This window comes from Lissotriton helveticus, chromosome 6, assembly GCF_964261635.1.
Source record: "Lissotriton helveticus chromosome 6, aLisHel1.1, whole genome shotgun sequence".
In the NCBI taxonomy this organism is placed as follows: Eukaryota; Metazoa; Chordata; class Amphibia; order Caudata; family Salamandridae; genus Lissotriton; species Lissotriton helveticus.
The window spans coordinates 1,888,114,095-1,888,137,835 of record NC_136067.1 but is presented as its reverse complement, the minus strand read 5'-3'; the positions used below and the strand labels follow the sequence as shown (position 1 = coordinate 1,888,137,835).

Sequence of the window (23,741 nt, the reverse complement as noted above, 5' to 3'; positions counted from 1 at the left end):
CAAATGATATGAAGGAAAGTGGCACTCAAACCACACCCGCGTTTACGCAACCCATCCGGGGAAAAGCCCATGGCAACCAATCGAGGACCAGTAACATACACCCGATGGAGAATTTTAAGTTGGACGAGACGGAGGCGGGCGGGAATGGCGACCTCCTTTGGGGAAGACACTGCCGACTGCCAGTCCTCGTCATCCAACTCCAGCCCGTCCCCAGTCCAGGCCACCCTGAGACGCACAAGAAGATCAGCCTGAACGTTGATCAATTTCTTATATATTAGCGATATCGTACTATCGGGCAGGTGACCATCGAGTATACGGTCCTCAAGCGGGGAGGACTCGGGGACATCAGTGCCGGCGGCGAAGACCGACGTCAGGGCATGGTGGATCTGCGCATACCCGAAAAACTCTCTATCACTCAACTCATACTCGTTCTGAAGGACTGCAAAGGACTTAACCGCGCCCTTCACCCAGAGGTCACCCACTCTGCTTATACCTATCATGTCCCACTTCTCAAAACCTTTCGATGTCCAGAGGCTTCCCAATCTATCGGAGCTCACCTACATTATTATGGAGGTACATTCTTTTTATATGCTTCGAGACAGGTCTTGTTATAGTTAGCGGCTTTCAGTGGTCTCCTTTGGCAGACCGTCCTCCGGGGATAGTCTGCTTTGGTATTTGTCCTTATCTGGTAGAGACAGGATCTAGCCACAGATTCCTTACGCCCCTTCCATTCTTCCAGCTCTGTGATGAACTAAGTCTTCTTTAGTCTCTATACTTTCATTATGAGACTTCACATACTGAACTAAGAACTCAGTATTATTGAGATTGAGTCCTCTTTCATCTCAATGTTTTCGTTATTATAGCCACATACTTAATTACATTCAGTTTCTTTTTTGACACAATGGTGTCTTTCATTTTAGCACAGTGTTTCAATAGGCAGTTTCTATATGAGTCTCCACTTTTTAAGCACAGAAAATAGTCACATATATTGTAGTTATATGGTCTTTTTCGACGTTGATGACGTCGAAACGAAGTCGCACAGCACCCACTTTCAACGTGCGGACGTGCTGTGGAAAAAGTTTCCGAATCCAGTCCCGTGCCTGGGTAAGGATTCTAAAGTAAGGAATCTGCGGCTAGTTCCTGTCTCTACCATGCAAGGCGTTACGTAAGGTAAGTAACTTGTTTGGTAATCGTTTTCAACATGTCAGCCTCCTCCATTTTCCTTTTGTGAATATATTTACTACTTTTTTGCAGCTTACAGGTCACTATTTAGTTAATTTAACCAATTTTATATCTGTGGCTGTTGGAAACTGCACACTGTATCCTGCTGAGATTGCACTCTCTAGGCCTGTGTTCTCTTTCTAAACATGTATGGATAACAACAGTAATTTACCGCATAAATACCTGCACCTTAAAAGGGGTGAACAGGGTGCATGTAGTGGCATGCAAATGACCAAAATATTTAAAAGAAATATGTATCATTCCTTAGATTGTTAATTTGCTAACCAGTGAGTTCTATTATTTGCCTACAGGTTTTCTCTGCTTCTTATGCCTCTTTAATAGAATAAATGACAAGGAAGTGTTAATGTCTGTTTCCAGCTGTGTTGCCTTAAAACTGCCAAAAAAGTGAAAGCTTATGACGCGGATGGAGGTTTTTGAGATCTCAAACTACTGGTGTGTTTGCTTGTGTTTTCTTGCACCAGATGACTCCTTTACTATTGTTGTTACCGTGAAGCTTTTCCTTCATTTTCAGAGTTGGATTACTTATCTGAAGCAGCCTGTGCACAGGAGATGGCCAGTTACTTCCAGCAGGCGACAGGAGCCCTCAGTGAGATCACCCAGGTCCCAGGGGTGTGGGATGTCTTTGTCCAGAGTTATGCTGATGTAAGACCATACATCAAAACAAGTCATTATGTAAATGGATGCATAAAACCTTTTTAGGTCTCGCCTGTGTTGCAGCGCATGCGCTGCTCGCCTTGGCGAGACCTATAGTCGTTGGTTTTGTGTCCTGCTTCTTTGGAAGCGGGGTTTGTGTCCGCCCTGTCTCCCTTAGGCCCCGCCAAGGGGGACTGGAGATTTAGCTTGTGCACGCTCTCTTCCAGACACGCGTGTTTATTCTTGCATTGCGCTTTCACTTAAGGTGAAAGCGCGATGCATATATAAACAAGCAGCAGACACGCGCGATGATGCGCACGCCTTCTGTTGTGCACGGCGTCTCTTCCATCTTGTCTTAGGAAAGAGATTAAAAATGGAAGCCAATCGGACTGTCTAGTCATTCAGCACAGCATCAGATAACGCCATTCTAGCAAACTGACGAAACCAGAACCCGGACAGAATCTTCTTTTAGCCTAACAAATAATACGGATTTAAAATAAGTTGCTCTATGCATGTGCTGCACAAAAGAATCGAAATGCAAGTAGTTCATCAACCAAACAGCAACTGGTGCATTGCAGTAGGATTATTTTTCACTATCGCAAGTACTGCAAGTTCAATAAAGCCCCAACCTATTGCTCAGTCTCGCTTACACTAATGTGCTGTAACATAATCAGTCGGAAAAAATTACCTTTGTCGAAAAAGCTATAGCCAGCACAATCTGTTCAGAGCTGAAAAGATTTCTGTACTCGGATAGGATTTTATGTACTCAAAATAATACATAAAAACACAGCCACAAAGTCAAATTACACACATAAAGGTGAACTGCATCTAGCAAGCACCATACAGCAATAATTCAATTCCACTGGGGGAAAGAACATGAGAAGCAGAGGACTCCATAAAAATAGGAGATATACATGTTGTCAATCTTGTAAATATATCTGCTAGAATATCGTGTACGCTGAATACCAAGGATAATAAAATTAATTAAAACTCCATTGCCAAACCTAGAATGAAAAATGCTCATAAAAGGTGGAAAACTGTCTGATAAAGTTTGTCTAGTTAGATTTAGAAGATAAGTGGTTTAATTCCCTGAACTTGCGGTGCCATCTAAAAACGGACTGTTCAATTGCCTCTCAGGACTATTTTTATATGCACTTAAATATCTCTAACCAGAAATATTTTCATATTATTTTCTCGAGTTTGAGCTACTTAAAACCTAGCATTTGATGGAAACCAACTCCCATTTTCAGCTACCCTAACGAAGACCCTTTGAAAAGGAATTAATGAAATAATGAGTGGCTTATTCCTCTTTTCCCAAACACAATGACAAACATAAAAGAGAACTACAAGGGGGTAAAGATATCCACCACTTGCGAAAGAGCCACTAAACTTAGCTTAAACATCGCAGTTATCAAACTTGCAACAACTGTTTTCCCTTACTTCACCACACAAGCAAAATAACTCGATTTTTAATTCCTAGGAAACAAAGTCACTGCAACAGTGAAAGTAAAAGGACAAAAGAATCCGAACACACAAAATGAAATCTCATGAAAGTGGCAGCAATTCAAGATTCCATCTAAACTTTTACAAACATTTTAGCAGCGCCTTCACAACCACAAAAAGTATCTGAAGCAAGAGTACCAAACAGTAAAAATTTAAAGGGACAGCCTTCCTTTTGGACATAGAAAAACCTTCATTTCTTAGCCACTGCAATTGTTTTAAAAACAAAATAGTCCATGGAATCGTCGCTCCTCAACGGTTGTCTTGCCCTTGAGTCGGTCAGAGGACCGAAGTGTTCCCTTGCATTTTATGGTCATGTGAGTGATTTAGATTACCACACAACACTGCAAAAAGAATATGTTCTACGTGTCACCTTACTGAACAACAAGCATTTGCAATGCAATAGGTCTCGCATTTGCGAAAGTTTGAGCTGTTGGCATTGTAAATGATAATGCCTTTTATTTATGCGTTTGAAAACCCTTCAAGCTGTGCGTAAACAAGCCCTTTGTACTTAAAGTCCATGCTTATGAGAAGCAGGCTGGCAGTCTCTTTTACTGTAGGACTATACGTACAAAGTGCGTGTTTATGCACCGCTTGCTGGTTTTAACAACAAATTAATAAAAGGCATTGTCATTTACAATGTCAATAGCTCCAACTCTCGCAAATGTGAGACCTATTGCATTGCAAATGCTTGTTTTTAGTTGGGATCTTCCTCTGATTTCCTTCACGTAACTGGGATGCCAGGTCGCTTATTTTAGTCTTCCTTCACCTTTTGGCCTTACTATGGCTTCATGAGTAGTTTGCTCCTGCCCAGCTTCCACTGTTTCACGTGTCCTTGTGTTTTTTTTTAATTAACATTTTTATTGGATTTTGCGTTTTCCATACAGCGTACACATCAATCGGCAACTGTTAATCATATCGTAACATTCATTATGCATGTGTACATTAGAGGAGATTCTAGACCATAGAACAGTTACTTGTCCTAGAACAGTTACTTGTCCTGGCACCTGTGTTGGGCGAAGATGTGTGTCTGGTCGGGGATAGTGGGAGTCGGATTTCATGTGTCCTTGTGTTGACGCACAGGTAAACCCATTCATCAAAATGTAAAGGGATGTTTTTCTTAAACGACAGAGCAGTCTTACGAGTCTTACTTTGAACGTTTCTTATAAACATTATGGCGAGTTGATTATGATGGTAAGTGGGAGGAGTCAGGATACCAGGCTGTGAAACCAGGTTGAGTCAGGGATGGCTGTACAGGAAGAAAGCCTCATAGACTGAAAAGAGCACTTCCAAATGTATTACAATTAAATTACATGACCTTCCCAGAAGAGCGCTGTCGTGCGTATTTGCAGGCCAGTAAATTGAGTTTATGTTGCTTTGGAAACCCTTTTTAGGAAACTACTCCTCACGGTGTGCATGATCAACCTGCGTCTTCTGCTAAGTTCTTTCTTAAACTTCAGTGTATCTCTGCATGTCTATCACATCCCTCCTCCTGAACTTTTCCCCGTTCTCAAAGTGCATAGATGGCTGGCCACAAATCATGCAAAGCAGACTCGATTTAAAAGGTTTGTTTCTTTTTGGCTTAGTGGAACTGCCTGGCATCACTCCTGGTTGCTTGTTTTGTATTTAATTTCGCAGCTTTGTGTTCTCAGTACTCCTATTCTCCTTTGACCCTTCGGAGCTGTTCTCCTTCCTGAGTCTTTTCCTCACAAGGATCTTTCTCCTCCTCTATTGTCTTTCTAGAGGATTCTCCTTGCCAGCAGGGCCTCCATCATCTTTCTTCTTTAGGGAACACCAAATGTGGCACCTTCCAAAGAACCTACTGAACCTCTGGCCCTTACCTCACAGTTTCTCTCCCTCGCCCAGCTCATTCTGTGATGTTTACAACAGATGGACATCTAGAAACTCCAACGGAGCCATTTTTCTGTTTAAAAAAAATAAACTGCTCCTTTCCTGACTACTAGCCTTTTAATTTATTGCAGTTGACCTATGACGGTCATTAAAACACACCTTAAGATACATGAAAGCATGATTTTGAAAAATATAGGGATGGACAAGCCGGTGTTAAATAGAAGGTAGCAAAAACAATTCTGATGGTGCTCTAATTTAGGTTACATTCTGTCCTGCTTTTTGAGGTAGAATCAGTCACTTCCAGCTTGAACCCTACCCAGTAGATATGCAACTCTGGTCTTTCTCGTTTAGCACTGTGTGCATCCTCTTTCACAATCAACCAGTTCTTTAGGACTCTGTTCCCCACTGTTTAAACAGTTTGATTTGCAGTTTGATTTAGACTGTCTTGAGGCAGCAAGCCATAAAGTTGCCTTCTTCATGACAGTTCATGAGAAGTTGGTCCCTAACTTGCGCTGAAAGCTTCAGTCTAGGTTCTGGCCCTAAAACTGGCTGACTTACGTAAGGGAATAACTTCTAGAAAAGGCAGATCACAGTTCGGTTGTACGTCTCACCCTATTAGTTGGCTCTGTTGCCTTTGATACTGCAGATAATATATTTCTAGAGAGACTATGGGAGATCAAGTTGTTGCGGGTACCCAACAGCTCCAGTACATGGTATCTTTCTTAGGCAAGAAAATGGAACGAGTACCATGCAGTGAGGTTCTTGTGCCCACATTGAAGTTCCATTGAGACATTCCCAAGTGCTCATCTCCATTATATGCAATTTCTTCATGACTGCCTACAATCTTGAAGGATAAAGATTCGTAGTTATGGCGAAAGCCAACTTCTGATTCCTGTTTGCAATAACGTTTAGGATCATTCACATAGTGAATCTAATTGATGAATTCCATGATTGTGTGAACACCAAGTGGCAGACTCTGATATCATTACTCCGACCCTATGCTGACTGCATCTTGTAATGCCTCTAGTGGTCTAGGTCAGGCATGCAAACCTGAAAATTGGGCTTGACATGATAAATCTGTCATTAGAAACTACATTTCTTTGCTTTTCATTTGATTCTGAACTCACCATGGAATGTCAATTAAACCGACTTGCCAACAACAGTAGGTGCTATGTGCCAAATTCCCCATAAAGAGTCACAATTGGCTCTGCTTTCCAGAGTCTCAATTAAAGTACTCCATACCTCCTTTTTTTAAATTTGTTTCTAGGGTACTAGTTAAAATATAATTTGAGTACAGAGAATACAAGATCCTGCAGCCTGGATTGTGATAGTTAGTAACCTTACTTGGATAATTTTTCCTCCACGTTCACAATGCAGTGTTTGTTTTCTGATTGCAGCTTGCATAAAATTACAGCGCTTTCAATGGTTCACAAAGTTCATACTGTATTTCGTTGATTGAGCCATTCAATCTGCTTCTAAAGCAGATTCTCCTCCTGGTTAGAGCTACTATGGGTGGCAAACTTCTCTGATTCATGTAGGCGCAGTGGCAGAATGCATTTTTGCTACATATAAAGAATTTTTAGAACTACTAATGCTCCAGCATGAGATTGAAGACCTTACTCTTCAATAGTGTTTAACGCCCCTTTATTTCAGTATACCATTTGGTGTCTCCCCTGTAAGGCTGGTGCAGGCTGGTGTAGTTATTCGATGAGCTCCCTATAACATATGTACATATCATATACACAAAACAAATGCTTATTTGTTCATGGTATTGATAGCTTCTAATGTGTTATTCTTTAATTTTATGCTTTACAGCTTCTAGAGTTCCATGGTGACCAAGAGGCTGCTCGAACTCTGCTGTCCGATTATGCTTATGACAGCAAGTACCCAGCCAACCCCAATGCTCATGTCTACTTGTATGCTTTCCTAAAACGAACCGGCGAGTCAAAGGAGTCTTTGATTGAAGTACTGAAGGTATACCATGATTATAAATGTTACTTCTTTTTCTTTTTTGTAGCACAAATGATGTTTTCTGCAGATGTTTTACGCTTGTTTTCTCAATATCACTTAAAAAAAAATCTTGCTTTATCTTCATGGTAAGCATACTAGAACAACAGTGCTGTGCCCTTCTAAATTGTGGTTCACATCATTTGTATGCAGTATTTCCATAATACACACCAATCGAAAAGGCAGCTGAGCTCTGAAAAAAGTCATAGACCAGCGTAAAGACAACCAGCGATGGAGGTAGTTGGGTTCTGGACAGTAAATGTATTGTGAAGTAGTTACATTTTTTTTTTTTTAAAGGTGAGTCCAACTCTTTCCTAAACTAGAGGATTGATGTTGGCAGTCCTTTTGGATACAGGGATGTTGTTACAGATCCTGGGTGCAAAGATGGAAAATGCCTCTTTTTATTTACACTTCTTAGACTGCTGGTGGTCTGGCTGAAGGTGTGCTGAAACCCACCAGAGATGGTGAGCTTGGCTGCAAGATAAGCAGGGGTGCTGCTCCTGATGGCTTGCTTTTTTATTTATTTTTATGTATAGATTGCATATTTACACAAATTAAAACACGCCTTTCTTATGGCATTTGCTGTAACGTTTTTAGTTATCAAAAACAAACTAGGCACAAGGTTCAGAATAGAAAAGTGGTAAGTTCGTATTGTTTTTTGGAATTCAAATTAATGTAGGCCATAAAGAATAAATGTGAATCACTTTGGGTTCCATTTAGTGCTTGACTGGAAATTAGATGTTCTCCCTGCTACTGCTCCTCCTCACACTGCCACACTAAGAGGCGGAATTCTTGCGCTCTGTGGAGTGCATGCCAATAGTCATGGCTCAGAGTCAGATGGCTGCTGTTCTCATAAACCAGCACACCACACCATTAGATGGTCTTGGTGCACTGCGTGGTAGTGCAGGACCAGAACGGCTACCACCAGGGACAGCCAGACACAGGGCACCTTCTATGATTCCTTTTCGAGGAAGCACCAGGGATTCCCCTAGTAATACATGTACATGCACAACAGGAGATTGTGAATCCCTGAGGTTCCTCGACCTCTAGGACTCCTGCCAGTACGGATGTGGAGAAGGCACTTTAAACCTCCCAACAAATTCCAAACCCTATGGTCTCTTAATTTTGAGATTGTGTCCTCCCAATTAAGGGAGTCAGTCAGTCAGTCAGAAACTTTTATTCGATTCCAGATGAATCATAAAAGTTCACAAGAAAAACATACAATCATAAAATAAGACCATATTTACAAAACAAAGCATAACATAAAAAAAATATTTCACAGACAGTTAAACACGTAATTACATACTTTTACATTGCATATCGTTTCCTTATTATAAAAACTATTTTTATAAAATTAAGCACAGAACTGCAAATGGAGGCAAACAGTTTTCAAATTGGTTTAAGAAAGCGCTGCCTGGGGTCTTTATATAATGTGCAAAATAGCATAAGGTGTATAGTATTTTGTTGGGCTGAGTTATTACAAGGACAGGGGGTAGCCTCTCACACCACCCCACCTGGTTTGGAAAAGCCACAAGAAAGTGCAGTGTGCCTAAGCAAAATCTTGTCATTAAAAAACGTGCATAGCCCTGCAGCTAAAAGACAAATAAAATTGTTGCTGTTTTAAGAAAGGGGGGTCCGGTCTATCTGTAAGCCTAGATGATATACTCAGCTCAGATCCAAAAGCTTCTTTTATGGACATTTTCATGTTTGGCGGTTTACATTCAGGCTTATCATAAAAATCTCCTAATGCTATCTTAAAAAAAGTTTGTTTAACGTAGCATAACCAAGGGTCCGCCATTGCATTGTCTAAATTCATGCAATCTTTTAAAACAAGTCGGGAGAAATTAAGTTCCTCTGAGGACCAAATTTTCCCCCATAAAAACAAGGGTGCCAGGTGTATTCTGTCTGTAATATATTCCATGCCCACCTCCAAGTGGCAAAATTATGTAGGGGAGCTAGGCGGGATAAATAAGAGTCTCTTAAAAAATTTGTTCTTGATTATTTGAATCTGGGTACTCTTTTGATATCCCCACACTCTTGCACCGTAAGTTGCTCCTGACAGACCTTTTGATTTGTACAGGGTTATCAGCTCTGCGACAAGCTTATGGCCAAGTTTGGCTGCAAATCGGAACCCCTCCTCAATGACTCTTGGAGTTTGTTGCACCCGGGATACTAAAAGTTGATCCCAATTTAAGTTAGAGTTAAAAACATTCTCCAAATAGCTAAAGAATTTTACCTTCTCAAATATTGTCCCATTCACTGTGTATTTTCGTGTTTTCGTTAATTTTGGCCCACATACCATGACAAAGGATTTCTTATAATTCACCTTCAGGTCTAGTGACGTCATGTATTCGGTGAAAGCATCCAAACATCCCTGAAGGCTGTTGGCAGTCAAGGCCATCAAGACCGTATTGTCGGCATACGACAATAAAGGTACTTGGGCACCTGCTATTTTTGGGAAGTCCAAGTGTTTGTTTAACAGAAAATGCTCCAGCCCATTTGTATAGACCAAAAATAAAAACGGGGCCAGAATGCAGCCTTGCCGGACCCCCTCTGTCGAAGCGATGGGCTTGGTCTTCTCTCCCCCCTGGGCCATAACAGATAACTACAGAGGTGGAAGCATGTAGTCTGCGAAGGAGAGTGACAAGTGGTTCCTCAAAGCCCAGATCTTCCATCAGCGCCCACAACTAGCTCCTGCACGCCGTGTCGAAGGCACTGGACAAGCCCATGAAGGCCAGGTGGATTGACGCCCTCCTGGCCTTCCTGTACTTGCCCATGATCATCAACAAGTTGAGGCACTGTTCGACAGTTCCCAATTAATGGAGTCATCAAATCTGCCCTGTCAATTCTGTAAGCCAATTCGAGGTAATTTCTTCCACTGTGTCCTTCCAACTTCTTCCAGAAAACTGTCAATGTATAAATTGCTTGGGCATGCCATTTTTATTTTCAGCGCTTTCGAATAGTATGGTCATCTGTCAGCATTGGTACTGTTCCATCACCTGTAAGTTTTTTTTGTGAAAAATAAACCTTTATAGTATTTATTTGTTACACATAGGGGAATAAACAGATTTAGAACATGCATTTTCATTGTGACTCCGTGACTGTTTCAACGAAAGCTAGCCCAGCCTTTGTGTTTTATTATAGTAATTATAATTGTCCTTCCAGCTAGGGATCTATGTTCTAGATGGTAACTTTTAATGTCTGTTCCTAAATCTAGGACCGCCAAGTGGTAATATGGATTGCTCAAATTATGGAACACCCTCCCTTTTCAGCAGCAGGTTGAGTAGAACCTTTCAAGATGTTAGTGCACTGGCTTTAACCGTACAGGAAGAACAGGTGCAAACTAACAGATGGAATCCCTTAACCGGAAATGAGTGTTTAGTTTTGTCTAAATGAGCACAAGGGAAAACACTCAAAGACCCTGGTAACTGCGGGAGCAAGGCAAGCCACTGATTTACGTGCTGTAGTGGTTCACGGAAAGCATTTTGGTTGACCTTAGCTAGAAAAGAGTCCTGGTCACAGAGACCTATGATGTGTTCTGAGTCTACAGTGTTCTGTGGTGTCTGACCATGAGTGCCTTGATCTGAGTAACCTCATCTAGATAGTAAATCGGCCTTAACCTGTTGAGGGCCTGGTCGATAGGTGATGATGAAATAGAATTCACTGAAAAATAAATACCACCTATTTTGCCTAGGGTCAAGGCCTTGAGAGACCGGAGGAATTCTATATTCTTATGGTCAGTGTACATCATGACAACCTGCTGGGCCCCGAATAGGTAATGTTGCCATTCTTGAAAGCACAGATTAATTGCCAGCAGCTCTCGTTCCGCAACAGTGTAATTTTGTTCTGCCGGCAACAATGTTTAAGAAATTAAATAAATTGGATGCATTTGCCCAGTAGTGCTATCATGCTGTGATAAAATATCTCCCACAGCTACCTGGGAGGCATCCGCCTCTACAAAGTGAGGTTGCATGGGGTCTGGATGTCTAAGTACAGGGACCGTATTGAATCTTTACTTAAGTAAGTTAAATGTATCACTGGCCTCCTGGGACCCCTCAAAAAGTGCCTTCTTATGTGAAAGTCTGGTGATGGAACTTGCAATGTCAGAAAAGTGTGTGATAAATCGCTGGTAAAAGTTTTAGAAACCCAAGAAGCTCTGTACTTCTTTTACCGTGGACAGTGCTGGCCACCCTAAAATCACCTGAACCTTTCTTTTATCCATGGTCACCCCCTCTGGAGATAACATATATCCCAGCAAGTCAAAAGACTGGGTATGGAACATACTTTTGTCCAACTTGGCAAAAATAGCATGTTCTCCGAGTCCTTGCTAGACTGTCCTGACATGTTTTCTATGTTCAGTCATGTTTTGTAAATAGATCACGATGTCGTCAATATATACGACCACGCACACCTCCAGCAAATGTTGCAGAACCTCATTGATGAAGTATTGGAAAGCCGCTGGGGCAGTACACAATCCAAAAGGCATGACTGTATATTCTAAAAGCCCAAACCTAGTTCAAAAGGCCTTCCACTTGTCATCATCTTTAATGTGAACGAGGTGGTAATTTCCACACAAGTCCAGTTTAGTGTACACAGTGGACTTCTGCACCTGATCTAACAAGTCTGGGATTAGTGGCAAAGCATACCTATTCTTAATGGTCACCTGGTTTAAGGCTCTGTAGTGTGTGCACGCCCACAAATCACAATCCCTCTGCAAACGAAGAAGAGCGCCGATGACGCAGGAGAAGTGGAATGTCATATAAATCCTAAAGCTAGCATGTTTTTTCAACCAATTCGGATCAGTGATTGCTATGTCAAGGTCTGATGCCGATTGGTTTTGTAAAGTTGTCAAGGGGATGTTAATGTCTTTGCGGAGCGCCAAATACATATTCGAAATAGCTCTGTGTGTGCCTGTGGTGGTACGTATAACATGGCTACCTTGCTGATGGAAGTGCTCAGACTGTCTACCCCTAAACTGTTCTTTAACTGCAGCCAGTATAGCCCTGTAGAGTAGAAACCTCCCCTCTGGTAGTTCAAAATCCGTCCTTAAATCCTCAAACAACATCAAGTTTCCGTCTTGAAAGAGGACTCCCACTTGTTCAATACCCAAGAGTTGATGCCACGTCCCAATGTTCATAATGCCTTCGGAATCTAGACCCATTCCATTCATGCTTTACAAGCTAGTGGTTCCACCGCCAATGCAAATAGCGGTGAAAGCGGACATCCCTGCCAGCTCCCTCGCCCCACTGCATAGGTACCTGAGATTATGCCCCCTCTTCCTGCAGGGCAAGGGTGGTGAGCAATAAAGCGTTCAGAAAGTCCACTATACCCTGCCGCCTAATCAATGGGATCCCCAGCATACAGCTTTGTATAGCATTGACAAAACTGCTCATTAATGTTGATTTGTTTACACACCCTACCCCTGACTCTGCTTCAAGTTCTAATATGACAGACCCTTTGTTTGATGGATTAACCAATAAGGTACCAGTCTAATTTCATTCTGCATGGTCTCTGATCATATATTCCTGATAATCTAAGCACTGGAGACTTTCTATGTGCTCAGCTAATTTCTCTTTGTTATCTAGCAGGGATTGGTGGAGTGCGGGGTTCTCTGGCCTCTCCATTTCCTCTTCTTTAAGGGATTGTTCCTGTGCCTCACCTTTTTGCACTAGAGTCCTATGCACTTCCACTGTCCCCGCCAAACATTGTCCCCTGATCACTGTTTTAAAGGCATCCCATTCCACTAGTGTTGTTGATGCAGTTTGTTTGTTTTCTGCAAAATTGTGCCTAATTCCTGCCTCTATAGTATTCCTGAAGACCTGGTCATCTAGTCACTCTATTTTCAATTTCCAAGTGAGTATGTAGGTGCGTACGTGTTTGGGTCCATACCATGGACAGCACAAAGGGACTGAGATCTGATAACTTCCTGGTCAAGTATTCAGCATTTGTGATTGATATGTGTACATCGGGTGTGTACAGGAATGTGTTGAGATGGACATGTAGCTCGTGTAGGCCTGAAAAAAGGAGTAATCCCTGTCATGTGTGTGTGTGTGTGACCCTTCAAGTTTGTAAGATCCCTGTGTGCAACTGGTATTCCCTCTCACGGCACAGGGGAATCTTTGAATGGTGGATGTGATCTAGCAAGCATGGGGTGTGAACACAATTAAAATTCCCCCCTAGTAGCAATCAGTGGCGTAGATAATAACAAAAATGATATTCCCCCCCACCCAGCTGAACATTAATCACCACATATCACCCTGCTTTGTTTATTACCTCTCCCAAGATCTGAAAGGAGACCCCCAGGGCGCAGCCAAAGAAGAACCCCCATCGCAAAGAAGAGTAAGCCATGTGAGATACCTGGCCCCTCCAACGCTTGCACAGTGCTATTTCCTCATCTGCAGTCCGGTGATTTTCCTGAAGTAGCGGGATGTGTATCACCCTTCGTTTTAGAAAGGACTGGACCTTATAGTATATCGACATATTATTAAAACCCCTGTCATTCCAGGTTATTATCTTATAATTCATCAATTCCCCTATCTTGTAACCAGTTCCAATCCATCAATTTTCATGCATTACTTTATACTGCCATTTGCTTCTGCCAGGGACCATGGCAATAATCGTGCATTTTGTAACAACTCTATGGACTTTGAAAAACTCCCCCCTACTCCCACACCCCAGGATAGTAAGGCAACTACTCCCCATCCAATCGTTAGAAGGAAACAAACACATATAAGAAAATACAGAGCTATTTTAGGAGTAGGGTAAATGGACACACCACAGCATCAAGCCGAACCTACCGCTGAAAAGCCCCGTCATGACTACTCATCCACATTTTAAGCATTTAGAGATATAGCCCCTCAACTGTGAGGGCACTGGTTTCCATGCCAACCCCTCAACCACTGTAACCAACTGCGACCTCTAGTGTTCAGATTAAATCATCCACTGTGCCAGGTGTAACCTGTGGCAGCTCTGGGCTCAAGCCCATAGTAGAAATCGAAGCTTGGTTCAAGTCCAATTCCTGAAGATGGGTTCCTAAGGGGCCTGATGAGAGACTCACTCTGTGGTTTTCAGAGTTGCCGCTGCCGCCACTGCATTCAGTCTATCTTGTTGCACTTGTGCGTACATTGGACATTCTGATGATGTGCAAAACTATTCTTTGAGTAGTTATGACCTCTGTTCTGTGCCAGTCGTCCCACTTCAGGGGAGGTCCCAACCCGCTGCTTGTTGATCCATTCCCTCACTTCTGAGGTGAAGAGAAAAATGTAACTCCCCCTTCCATTGTAAGTCAAAGTTTCACGGGGAACATCATTGCATATTGGATTGTTAATTGGCGAAGGTGTTCCTTGGCCTCAGTAAAAGGTACCTGCTGTTTCTGTAAATCTCTAGTAAAATTGGGGAGCCAGAAGCTGACTTTTACCATACTATCTAAACCTACCCAACATTATTGCGGACATGGGCAACTGTGTTGGAGGTGATGATGGACCTGATGGACTGACCACTTACAGTGGTCCCATAGACCTGCCTGCTGGGGTTACCGTCTAGAGGAAAGAAAGTCAAGTATACCCTATGCTTTATCGATGGGTAACAGGTCTGTTTAGGCGCTACATCGCAATGTCCTGGAAAACCCTAGTTTCTCTCCCTGCTAAGACCTGGCTTGAAGACTTGAACAGATGGACAAGGGTTGAAGCGGGCGCTCTTCTCTCGCAAGCTAGAAAGGGTTCTGGGGTTGAGGACATCACAATATGGGATGCAGACCTTCTGAAACTGGGAGCCAAAATAGACGTGCGTCGCCTGTGCGTCACAGGCTATCACTACTGAGGGGAATGGATGGGAAGCGCACGAGGTCGCAAGGGCTTTGATAAAGGGTCGCTGTCTGCGGCCATCTTGTGGACTCTGGAGTGTGGGCTCGGGTATGTGCTGATAGAGCGATTTGGAACTCAGTGCAGCCCCCACTCCATCTCCACCCCCTGTCCAGGTGCCTGATTGTCACTAGAGCAGATAACCTGTTTTAATGTAGATATCTGTTTATTTAGGTACTTCATGCTCAAGCGCTTGTGATATGCTTATTCATGACGTCGATGAGTGCACTGCCTCACTACTGCCTATTACTCATGTCACCAGAATGGTGCACCCCATTACATCGGGACACTGTGCCACCTGCAGGGGTGTCCAGTTGTGTTTGGTACTATGTAAAACAATACACCTATTTGTAAAATAAAAAAAACACTGTCACCCCTTCCGGCATACAAATCATGTATTTTTTTCTGTTGAGGAGAATGGTTGTCAATAAAAGTGCAAGAGTTCAATTTAAATCCAGACACAAAAGTAACTGCCGTCCCCTTTTTTGTCACAAACTATGGGAGAAAACTAATTGAAAAAGGTGTATTTAGCTCTCGAATAATGGAGTCCTCCAGCCTTACGTTTACCTCCTTTCTTACACTGGGTAGATATTCCTCTCATGTTCTTTTCAACAGGTTTCTGATCACTGTTCAGACACAGCTTGTCTACAAATCTCTGTAAAGTTCCCTAGATGTCCTTTGAATAGTTAAGCAACTAATTACTACGCCCAAATTAGGATCCTCCATTACTAAAATTGAGTGAATCTTAGAGGACATATGCACCCTTCGCTGTACCACATACTTTTATGCAAACATATCTCCAGTTTAACAACACATAACATTAGTTGTATTTGTAAAGCACACCTTCACCAGTAGTCATCTTGGCACTAAATAACAGATGTTTATTGTTACCCAACTCAATGGTACTCATTTTATCGACCTCAGAAGGATGAAAGGATGACTGGACCCACGGGGATTTGAACCTGTGACAATGAGGTCAAACACAGGAGCCACCAGACCCGGCACTGCGCTACCAGGCCTGGCACATCTGCAGTGAAATGACCCATTAAATCAATTATGTGTCTGTCACATGGCACAACTATCTCATTTGGCATTTTATATACCTTTTGTTATCACTCAGAAGCATGGCAGACGAGACTCTTATAATGATGGCATCAGGCAAGCCTTAGTCCTCAACATCCTCCTTCCTTCATTTGTGCAATTTCTATTTTTCACCCTAAACTCTATAGCGTGGATTTTCTGTTCATCGTAGTTTATCTCACGAGGCAAACTCTCACTGAGTTACACTATTCTAGCCTTGGAATTTCTTCCCATCCCTGCGTGTCTTGGACAAAGGCCTTTTCTCACACAGAAGTTGTAATCTTTACCTGTAGAGGGGCATCCTTTGAAGGAGGCAAAATGAAACCCACTTCAACAAAATTCAAATATAAACGTTGGTTCCCCTATGTCTTTCCTTACTGGTTTCTTATCTCAGTTTTTTTTCTCAATCTACACTCTTCTACTCATTTCTTTCTGTGTTTTCCTTATTCACAGTTTTTGCCTGTGTGACTGATTGTTCAGATGCTTTGGGCAGATGTGATCTCTTCATTTAGAGTTGGGGCCCATTCACCCATACACGTCCTGAATTTTCCTGCTATTAATGTTTTTCATTAGATGATCTCACAGCATTTCATCTCCTCCAAGCTGATAAAAAGCTGTCAAACGTTTCAATCGCCCTGTGAATATGTAATATACATCTTTCCGTAGCGACACTAATGCATGGCCTAAACTGTATTTCTCAACCTTTCATACTTTATAATACAAAAAAACCAATCACCCTCACTGACTAAAGGAACTGTCCTTGTGAGAGATTTGAACATTTCTTGTCCATCTAAGACATTGCAGTGTAGCAAATCTCTTTTTATGTTTGACTGACATTCAAAGCATCAGTGATAGCTAAATACGTGTGAAATTATTCTTTCGGTGTCTACCACGGTATTGGTGATTCTCCTATGCATGACGAATATTTTAGTGATGTGCCAAATTGTTGTTCCATTTTTCTTTTTGTAACACAATGAAACCTTTATGATGGCACAATTAACTCACTCGTATAACTGACATAGTAGAAATAGACCAAAACATATTAGGGTGAAATATGTTTGATAAGTGCAATAAAATCCTATCAAAACACACTTTCAGGTATTTTTCAGTTGCATGAATGTTGCAGTGTACAGGTTTTGAGTCTCCACTTGATTGCATATGGTAAGAGGATTAAAAGAGAGATCATAACTATCATGCTGTCAATAAACCGCTAACAGTTGAGAAATAGCCCATTGTATGAATGTATATACTTGGATACTTGCCTGTGTGTGGTCGTTTTCTGTATGTTTTTATATGACCAGTGTAAGTGTGATGCTCTTTATTGAACGGGTGCATGCACACTTCACTTCCAGGTATGTCAATTTAGATGATGGCCGCTGACCTTTCCATATGAAACCTTTATTTCTGTAACAGGATTTGCTGGTCAGTGCACAATAAAACTGTCTTGTCAAAATATTTTAGCAAGGTAAGTTCTCATTGAGTGAAAGACGTCTAAGCACTAAAATATTGCTCCAAAAGATGGCCACTGTGCTCCTTGAGATGCGCATCTCAATGAAACTAAATGCACATATATTATGTCCGCCAAACTTTTAGCGAGGCTGATTAGTGGTGCATAAAGGGGATAAAAGACAACCAGAACTCAGGCACACTAAGACACACCTTAAACAAAAGAAGGTGTGTCGAAGAAAGTAAATGTAGTCCATAATGATTTCTTCAAATGGTTTCTTTATTCCAAAATTCATATTCATTCATAAAAACAGCCAACGCGTTTCGTTCCCAAAATGAAACTTGAGGAACTTCATCAGGGATGTAACAAATAACATAGAAACCATGTAAGATACAAGGAATGACCGATGGACATCACTAACAACCTGTGTAATTTCAACATAAACACCAACATAACTTGCTGACGTACATATTTACAGTATTTATAAAACTACCACAAATCATACATAGGTAACGCTACAAAGACCAAACTAATAACTGAAAATTTCACATAACGTAAATCCTATTGACATTTCCGCATGCGATAGACGTACTGATTTGGTAGAGCAAAACAGATATATCATATTCAGATTACCTTCTTCACAAAGCTCAGACACAATTAATTTAAAATAAAAACATGATAACATGTTAGACATTATGAACAGTGAATAACCTCCAACATTCATCCTCCATAGTGGTTTGATTATTTCTCTCAGCGGTTACTTTGTTATTTAGAGACTAATTCCAAAAGCAAGAAAGATATTCAGAGAGAGAGATAAGGGCTTAATAGGAATTGTGTCAGGAGAGAGACCAATAGAGTAATGTGCCTCTATTTAAATGAATTAACAATTATTGCAATGGAACATCCATCAGGAGAGTCTAACCCCGAACAAAGTACATATTAGTCCAAACCCTCACCTTGATAAGGTTGTAATCTATAACACTGTGAGGGTAGATCTTGTAACATAGTTGCACCTTACAGTAAAGGTAAGCTCCAAAAGCTAGAGCTTTACACCTGGGTTGGGGAAGCAATTATACACTTTAGAGCATCATAGTGAACGAGGTTCTCATTAAAGAACACCACAATGTCTCTGAAGTAAAAACCAAATACGCTTAGAGCAAAGTCTATCATCATGGGCCCCCCCAGACAGAAGTCTAAGGCCCACTCTAATGCCTAGTATCCCTGGTACTTATGTATTGCTTGCTCCATTGAATTCACAATTTCAACACTCCGTAAATACTGGTGTACTCCTCATTCAGGATTTCCTAATTAATTTTTTGGCCCTCTTGAAAGTCCAACATCACCTGCCCCCTTTGCACAAAATATATTAGCATTTAAAGATATTCTGCACATTTTTACTGGCAGTTCCACTTGACGTATATGTCCACCACTTCATATTGCCCAAGAAATTGATTCAAACCCAGCGCCATCGCTGGTTTTTAGTCCGGTAACATCGCGTACAACTGAAAAATGTATTTATGTAAGACAGCCGACAATAGCTCAAAGCCCCACATCATCCGCTATTTTCTAATCTAAATGACAGCGCGTAAAATTGATACATTTTTGTGAAATTTAAAAGGACGGTAATAACCAAAGCGCTCTGCATCAACTGCTAATTTCTAAACTGGTGACTGTGCATAATGGCCTCATCCCCAAGATGGACAGCCGCTGACCTAAATTGCTCCCACTACTGTCCCAGCCAAGCCCCAAAGTAAGCATGGAATACTAATGACGAGCCCATGCTGTGTACAATCCATCTATACCCCCACGTACCTTGCTAAGCACCAACACTTTCCTTCCGTGGCGAGTAGCAAAAAAACGATGGATTTAGGCCAAGATCTCTGTACTAGGGTGAATGTATGACATTGTTCTGCATTCTGTCGATCAATTGTTCTTTTTGCATTTGTCACCCCGAGTGGGACGGGTATGCCCAGACGTGGGTCCGTGCTCTCCATGCCATAGAGTCAAGCTATCCTGACTGATGAGGGCTGTAAGCCTGAAACCGGTCCTAGGATGCTTGTTTCCAGTTCAGAGAGGACCTGGCCTGACAGTTCGAGCTTGACTGTTCCCTTTGGGTGCAGGGTCAAGACTGATTTGCATATGGCTGGGTCCAAACTGGAATGGCATGGTGAGCTAAAAATGATGGATTTAGGCCCAGATCTCTATACTGGGATGAATGTATGACATTGTTCTGCATTCTGTCCATCAATTGTTATTTTTGAAGTTAAATTGTTAGCCAGACAGCATTACTACACCAGTGAGTTGCTCTCGGCATGCTATTCACTGATTAAGCTTGCAGAAAATGTATGCTGCCTCAGCAAATCCAACTGAACCGACCGCACTACTGTCACTAGATGCCCGTATGGCATTTGACAGTATTGAATGGCCCTATCTACACGCGGTCTTGGCCAGGCTGGGTTTTGGGTCAAACCTCTGTGCGTGGGCCTGCCTCCTGTACTGCGATCCAAGAGCCCGAGTGCAGTTCAACAGAGCAGAGTTTCCGCTACACAGAGGCACGCAGCAAGGGTGCCCACTCTCCCCAATAATCTTTGTGATGGCACTTGAACCTCTCGCAGCATGGCTCCGTGGGGTCCCCATGGTCCGTGACATAGACGTGGGGTGGGGGGGATGGGAATAGCGCATTTCTCTTTACACTGACGATGTACTACTTTACGCATCCAGAACAAGACCAAAGTTCCACAGGCTCATCAATATACTCTGACTGTCTGGCTCTTACTCTGTGTACCAGATAAACTGGGACAAATGCCTCATTTACATCCTATCAGGGGGACTCCAACCGCTTACATCCGACTGGGCAGCCATGGAACAACAAGACAAGTTCAAATTCCTTGGCATTTGGATCATGGGGTCGGCGGAGGAATTCCTGCGCCTAAACATAAACTCTCAACTGACAAGAACATACAGGAGGACGTGACACACTGGCGACGTCTGCCGGTGTCTCTCATGGGTAGAGCAGTGCTTTTTAAAATGATGGCCCTCCACGCCTGCTCTACGTCCTGCAGAATACACCATACAAGATTCTCAACACTTTTTCTGGACTATTGAGGGGGAACAACGAAAACTCCTATGGGAGGGAAGTAAACCACGCATAGCACTGCGCAAACACCAGCGCAGGGTCTATGATGGGGACTAGTGAACCCAGGCATTCGTAACTACTACCTAGCAGCCCAACTTATCAACTTCAATGGGTGGGCCTTTGCACCACACTCTGAGCCGGCGTACCGGGTAGATCGGTCCACTATGAGAAAAGGTGGGCACCTTGCAGCCCTATATTGAAGTAGTGGGGAAAGGTCCCTACCCATACATACACAAGCGGTGGTGTGGGCATGGAACACAGTCACAAAACTGTTGGGATGGCAGTTTAGACTGATTCAACAAACACCACTCTGGGAAAGCAACTTACTGGGCGACGTGGGACACCTGCAGGGATTCCGTGGATTGAGCCTCATTGGCATAGACTCCCTAGGGGACATATGGAGAAACAGGAATATGATTACCTTTACAGAGCTTCAGACTGAATATCAAATGGCCTGCCGTGAACAGTTCTTCTACCTGCAGCTGAGACACGCCCTAAGATGCCATGTGCCAGACTGGGAACTGCTGTCCTAATACTCCCCTCAGTAGGACCGACTTCTACTTGACCCCAAAATGGATAAAGCAGTTTCTCCCACATACTCAAAGATAATGAATTATCTCCCTGACCCCTGGGCCCGCTGAGAGAGGTCTGGGAATCAGATCTAGGGTTGCTCGAAGACGACGATTGACAGGAAGCGATTCAAAGCCCCCAAATGGTGGCTATACGGGCAAGATTCAGACTAATCCAACTTGGAGTTCTACACAGGTCATACACCCCTAGAACACTCCATTACAGACTAGGGAGATCAGACCATTGTGCTAGAGGGTGTGGGATGGTGGGCACCTTCTTCCACATTATCTGGGAGTGTCCCAAAATCCAGCGCTACTAGTCAGAAGTGGCTGAGGTGATGTCAGAGGTGCTAGACCTCCACATGCAACTTGATGCAAGATGGCACCTATTGGGAGAGACAGGGGAGTCCACCTGGCCCACACACATAAAAACCTGGCTCATGCTGGCCTCGGGGGTGAAGAAGCGAAACATTGCAAGGTTGTGGGGGGCTCAGGAGGTGCCGAGGCTTACCTGTTGGAAGCGGGACATGGACTGGTGCCAGCTTGCATTAAAGGTGGTGTATGAGAGTAGAGACCGTCCTAAGAAATGGGAAAAAGTCTGGACTCCATGGGGAAAATATAGGACCTAGCTGAATGGCAAGGACAAATGTAGGGGAAATACGGATGAACACTACAAAAAGAGCTAAGGGCCATGTTATGATGCCTCCCAAGTATATGTCACACTGTACTTCACGTCCCGAATGCTGTTCAGATAATGCTATTCAATAATCATTGATTGTAATGGTGTATAGAATACTTGTTTCATTAAAAAGGCTGTTTAGAAAAAAAGATTGCAGAAAATGTAACATTTGGAGTTCTTGCACCCCATAACAGGGGGAAATTGTATTATCCATCAGGATCTATTCTGAGGTGCAGAACTTGAAAAGATGGTGATCCTCACTTGATAAATACCATGCTCTCATTATTGGTATTTACTGGGTGCAATACTACCCCATCAAACGGTAGAGGAACACGCAGTCAGTCCCCAAGTATCTACAACTCCCTTACCCCCAAATGTTCTACTATAGCCACTGAAAGCAAACCTGGGCAATTATTTTTCTATAATTTTATAACTTTTTAATATTTGACTATTTGATATTATATTTGGTACTTTCTGATTGATCATTTAGCTTTACGGGAACGTTTTTGCTCTAAAAATAAATGAAAAAGTGTGTTCATCTTGTTGCATGTTCAAAGGCACGGGTCAAAAGTCAGGCTATGACTGCTGACGAATTGCTGCTTATTCAGAAACTGAAGTGTAATTTTATTTCTCTGGCTGCAAAATGACAGGATTTTGTAGAAGTGATCTAGTTGCCAATCCTGCTAGAGTACTTGAAACAAGAAGAAATGTAGGATGACCGTTTTTTCTAACACACGTTTAAATATCAGCAAATGAACTATACACATTTCAAATTATATCAGAAATTAGGAAAGGACAAATTCAGCACTTTTTTGTATGTCTGAAGTGTGATGGAAGCAAAGATTTGAGTAAGTTCTAAACAAATTTAAACACTTGACTTGGTGATGTGCAGCAAATAATAAGTATTCGCTGAAACCCTATTACCACACATTATCGTTTTTGCTCTGTACAGGTTTACCACTAAAACTGCATGTCTGTGCAAATGTAGTAGTCATTTCAACAGAAGATTTATGGTCTGTAAATGACCGTGTGATACCTCACCAGTGCTTAAAAGTGCACCACCAGCTACATACTACGCCCTTACCACCTTCCTGCTGCATGGGCATAGCACATTTGCTACACTTGTTTTTTTTTTGTATGACGCTTGGATTTTCCACAATCCTACGACTTTGGTGATATAACATTAATGGCAGCACCCCCACTCTGAACATTGTTCCAGCACCACTGGGTCATTTCAACCGACGATGTGTTGCCTGTAATGGCAGTACGCTACCCCACCATGCATACTTCACTTTAACCCATATCACTGCACCACTCCACACAGCTACAGTCTACTCTGCACCATTCCACACTATGCCACTCCACACTGCATCATTGCACTGTACTCTACACCACTCTACTTCATGTCCATGCACTCTACACCACATTACTCTACTATGCACCATTGCACTTAACACAACTCGATTCTACCCCACTCCACTCTTTGCCATTCTACTCTACTCTGGACTGCTCTGCACCACTCGACGCCACTCTGCTCTAATCTGCGCCACTCAACTCTGCACAACTCCACTCAACTCTGCACAACTCCACTCTACTATGCACCTCTCTGCTCTTTGCCACTGCATTCAGCTCTGTACTACTGCCCTCTACTCTGCATCATTACACTCTATGCGAATGCACTTTATACCACTTTACTCAAAACCAAAGCACTCTACACCACTGAACTATATGCCAATCT

General features: G+C 42.5%; 1 protein-coding gene across 2 annotated transcripts in view; it reads left to right on the top strand.

Moving 5' to 3' along the window:
- Window positions 1–23,741, top strand: part of LOC144761934 (TATA box-binding protein-associated factor RNA polymerase I subunit A-like) — a 508,362-nt gene that overhangs the window by 273,076 nt on the left and 211,545 nt on the right. For both annotated transcript variants that reach the window (XM_078647125.1, XM_078647126.1), the window contains exons 6-7: window positions 1,754–1,884; window positions 7,042–7,200. In XM_078647125.1, the coding sequence (XP_078503251.1) occupies window positions 1,754–1,884; window positions 7,042–7,200 (290 nt within the window). The remainder of the gene's footprint in view (window positions 1–1,753; window positions 1,885–7,041; window positions 7,201–23,741) is intronic.